Genomic DNA, 2,500 nt, shown 5'->3' with positions numbered 1-2,500 from the left:
CAGAAGCACATAACGCTCCTCTAATAGCACCTAAGAAAAGAGAAAACCAAAAAACACATGATAAAACGCGACGCTGGCGCCCTTCATCTCTCGCCGTGTTTAGACTGCCACGATAATGTCTTTGTAAACCTCTCGTTTCAGGTGGGGCAAGATCCGCATGTTGGAGCCCTACCAGGAGCCCTACAAGGAGGCTCCCCCCCAGCTGCTGCAGCACCGGCCCTCCTGCCCCATGGCGGACCCCTACGCCCTCCCCACCAACCCCCTCAAGGTACCCCCCTCAGTCGAGATCGAGTCCCCCCACGAGAAACCGTACACTGTGCCCTTGCAGATCGATTCCCCCGGCACCTTCCACCCACACTATGAGATCGTGCGTGACTCCCCCGAGGACTACTCTCACCTCGGGCAGCCCCCCTTTGAGATAGATTCCCCACACGAACACCTCCTCACCGTAGACCTCAGCCAGGGCCTCCCCTCACAGTACGAAGGGGACCCGCCCACCATACAGTTCCACACGGTCGAAATCCCCCGAGACCTACCTGTGGATGACGCGCTCGATCTCCCCACGCCATGAATGTCCTCGCTTGTCTTTTGTTTGAGAGCTCTGTTGGCGTTGGTCCTCGTGCCCTGTCTCTCTCTTTTTTGGGGCCACTTTTGATACGCTTCCCTTTTCTGGTAGATGGTTTGCAAAAGTCTGAAGTACCAGATTTTTTTTTCTTTCTTTCTCTCTTCTTTTTAAGTAGTGTCCAGGATCATGAGTTAGTAGAAGTGCAAACCTGTAGTTTTTTCCGCTGATGACACGTCTCGTCGCCTTTCTGTCATAGAAATGCATTGTTGTCGTTCTTTTACACAGACCACAAATAAAACGCTTCACTCTAATGCTGCGACGTGTTGCCCCCCTCAAGCCTGACCAAGGATGTTCCGTAAAAGATTTAGAAAAAAAAGCATTACTCTTTATCAGTTTATCTGTGCAAGTGCAGTAGCTAAGAGTCCCAGCTTAAAGTGCAGCATTTTCCCACCTACAACCTAAAAGGCATTTTATCAAGACAATCAAGTAATATACCTATTTAAGTGTCTATTGTATAAGTAGAACCACGAAAACTCCTTGTTCATACTACCAGATGCAACTTATGCATAATCAACCGTGTATTCTAATGCTAAGCGAGAGGATTTGATATGCTAGTTAGTAAAAAAAATCTTGTCGCCGTTAAAGACATGGCGATTTCAGGCTATGTCATCCTTATAAGCTAGATATTTACCACCAAAAATAATAAGATTTCAAAAAAAAAGTTATGATAATAAGTTGTAAATCAATAAAGAATACAGCAACCCTTTAGTAAGCATCATTTCTTTATTAATGAACACTTTAATCCCCCCCCCCTCTCCCTCCTTCTTCTTACCCCCAACTACCCCTCCCTCTACCCACCAATCCTCCCTTCTCCCCCCTCCGTCCCTCCCTTCCCGACGGACCTGCTGACTGTTTCGGGCCCCAGATCGAGCATAACGGCAGGAACCGCCCACGCCAGAATTCGGTCTTCGTCGGCAGGACTCGCTCGCTAAGCCTCGAGGTCCATCCGCCCAGGAGAGTGAAGAGTGCCCTCAACCTGACCACCATGGTCCTCCAGGAGAGCGAGGAAGAGGCCGGGGGCGTGGCCACCACCTTCACCTAGTTCCTGCTTGAAGAGACGTTGAGAGGAAGAGGGAGAGGCGAAGTTGAGGAATTGGAGGAGCTTCTACGCAGGGGAGGAGGGGTGGGGAGGACCAAGCTCTCCTCCCTCCTCCCACCTCCCCTCTGGATCCCAACCCCCGACGAATCACATGATCCTATATGCACACTTCGTATTTTTAAATGTTTGTTGGCAATGGCTGAAGGCAGCGTGCATTGTCATTGTTACGGATGTAAGTTATGAATAAACACACATATCGTCAGAGGTAAGGAGAAATTAGTATGTATATGAAGCCTCGACCAATGGGTATGCCAGTCAGGGTTAGGAGGAAACAGCTTTAAGAATAGAGTTAAGTGAGGTGGAGAATTATGATACTTTTTTTTCTTTTCTTTTCTTTTTTTCTTTTTTTTTTAAGAATGAAAGGATGGGTACTACGGAATGGGAGAGTTTCAATGTGATAGGACTATAATGAGGATTGAATCCTATTTTCAAAACTACTAGGATAATGTTTTCTGTGAATAGTATAAAAAAACAAGAAAGCTAAAAAAAAACTATTGTATTCACAGAAAGGATTTGCATAGGTCTTTTAGTCTCTAACATTTCTAAGCATTTCTTTGTTGTTGTATATATTGCTGTACATAAGAATGTTCAAGCTATCAGATGTTATATTAGTGACATTTTAACTTTGGCCGAATTAATCTCAACAACGCTATTTTCTAGGTTAATAATGTCTGTCTATGATTAAAATTTTACCTGTTTATCCATGTCCATCAAAAGGTCATGCTCATCGTCTATGCCTTTATTTCTCCTCCTTATATATATATATATATATATAT

At 45.3% G+C, this 2,500-nt stretch overlaps 1 protein-coding gene across 1 annotated transcript in view; it reads left to right on the top strand.

The window, feature by feature from the left end:
* Nucleotides 1-2,467, top strand: part of LOC119577200 — a 47,285-nt gene extending 44,818 nt beyond the window's left edge. Inside the window, exons 4-5 of the mRNA XM_037924929.1 lie at nt 142-268; nt 1,491-2,467. Of these exons, the coding sequence (XP_037780857.1) occupies nt 142-268; nt 1,491-1,667 (304 nt within the window). The 3' untranslated portion in view covers nt 1,668-2,467. The remainder of the gene's footprint in view (nt 1-141; nt 269-1,490) is intronic.
* Nucleotides 2,468-2,500: the final 33 nt, after the last annotated feature.

Source organism: Penaeus monodon, chromosome 9, assembly GCF_015228065.2.
Source record: "Penaeus monodon isolate SGIC_2016 chromosome 9, NSTDA_Pmon_1, whole genome shotgun sequence".
In the NCBI taxonomy this organism is placed as follows: Eukaryota; Metazoa; Arthropoda; class Malacostraca; order Decapoda; family Penaeidae; genus Penaeus; species Penaeus monodon.
This window is presented reverse-complemented; position numbering and strand designations above follow the sequence as displayed.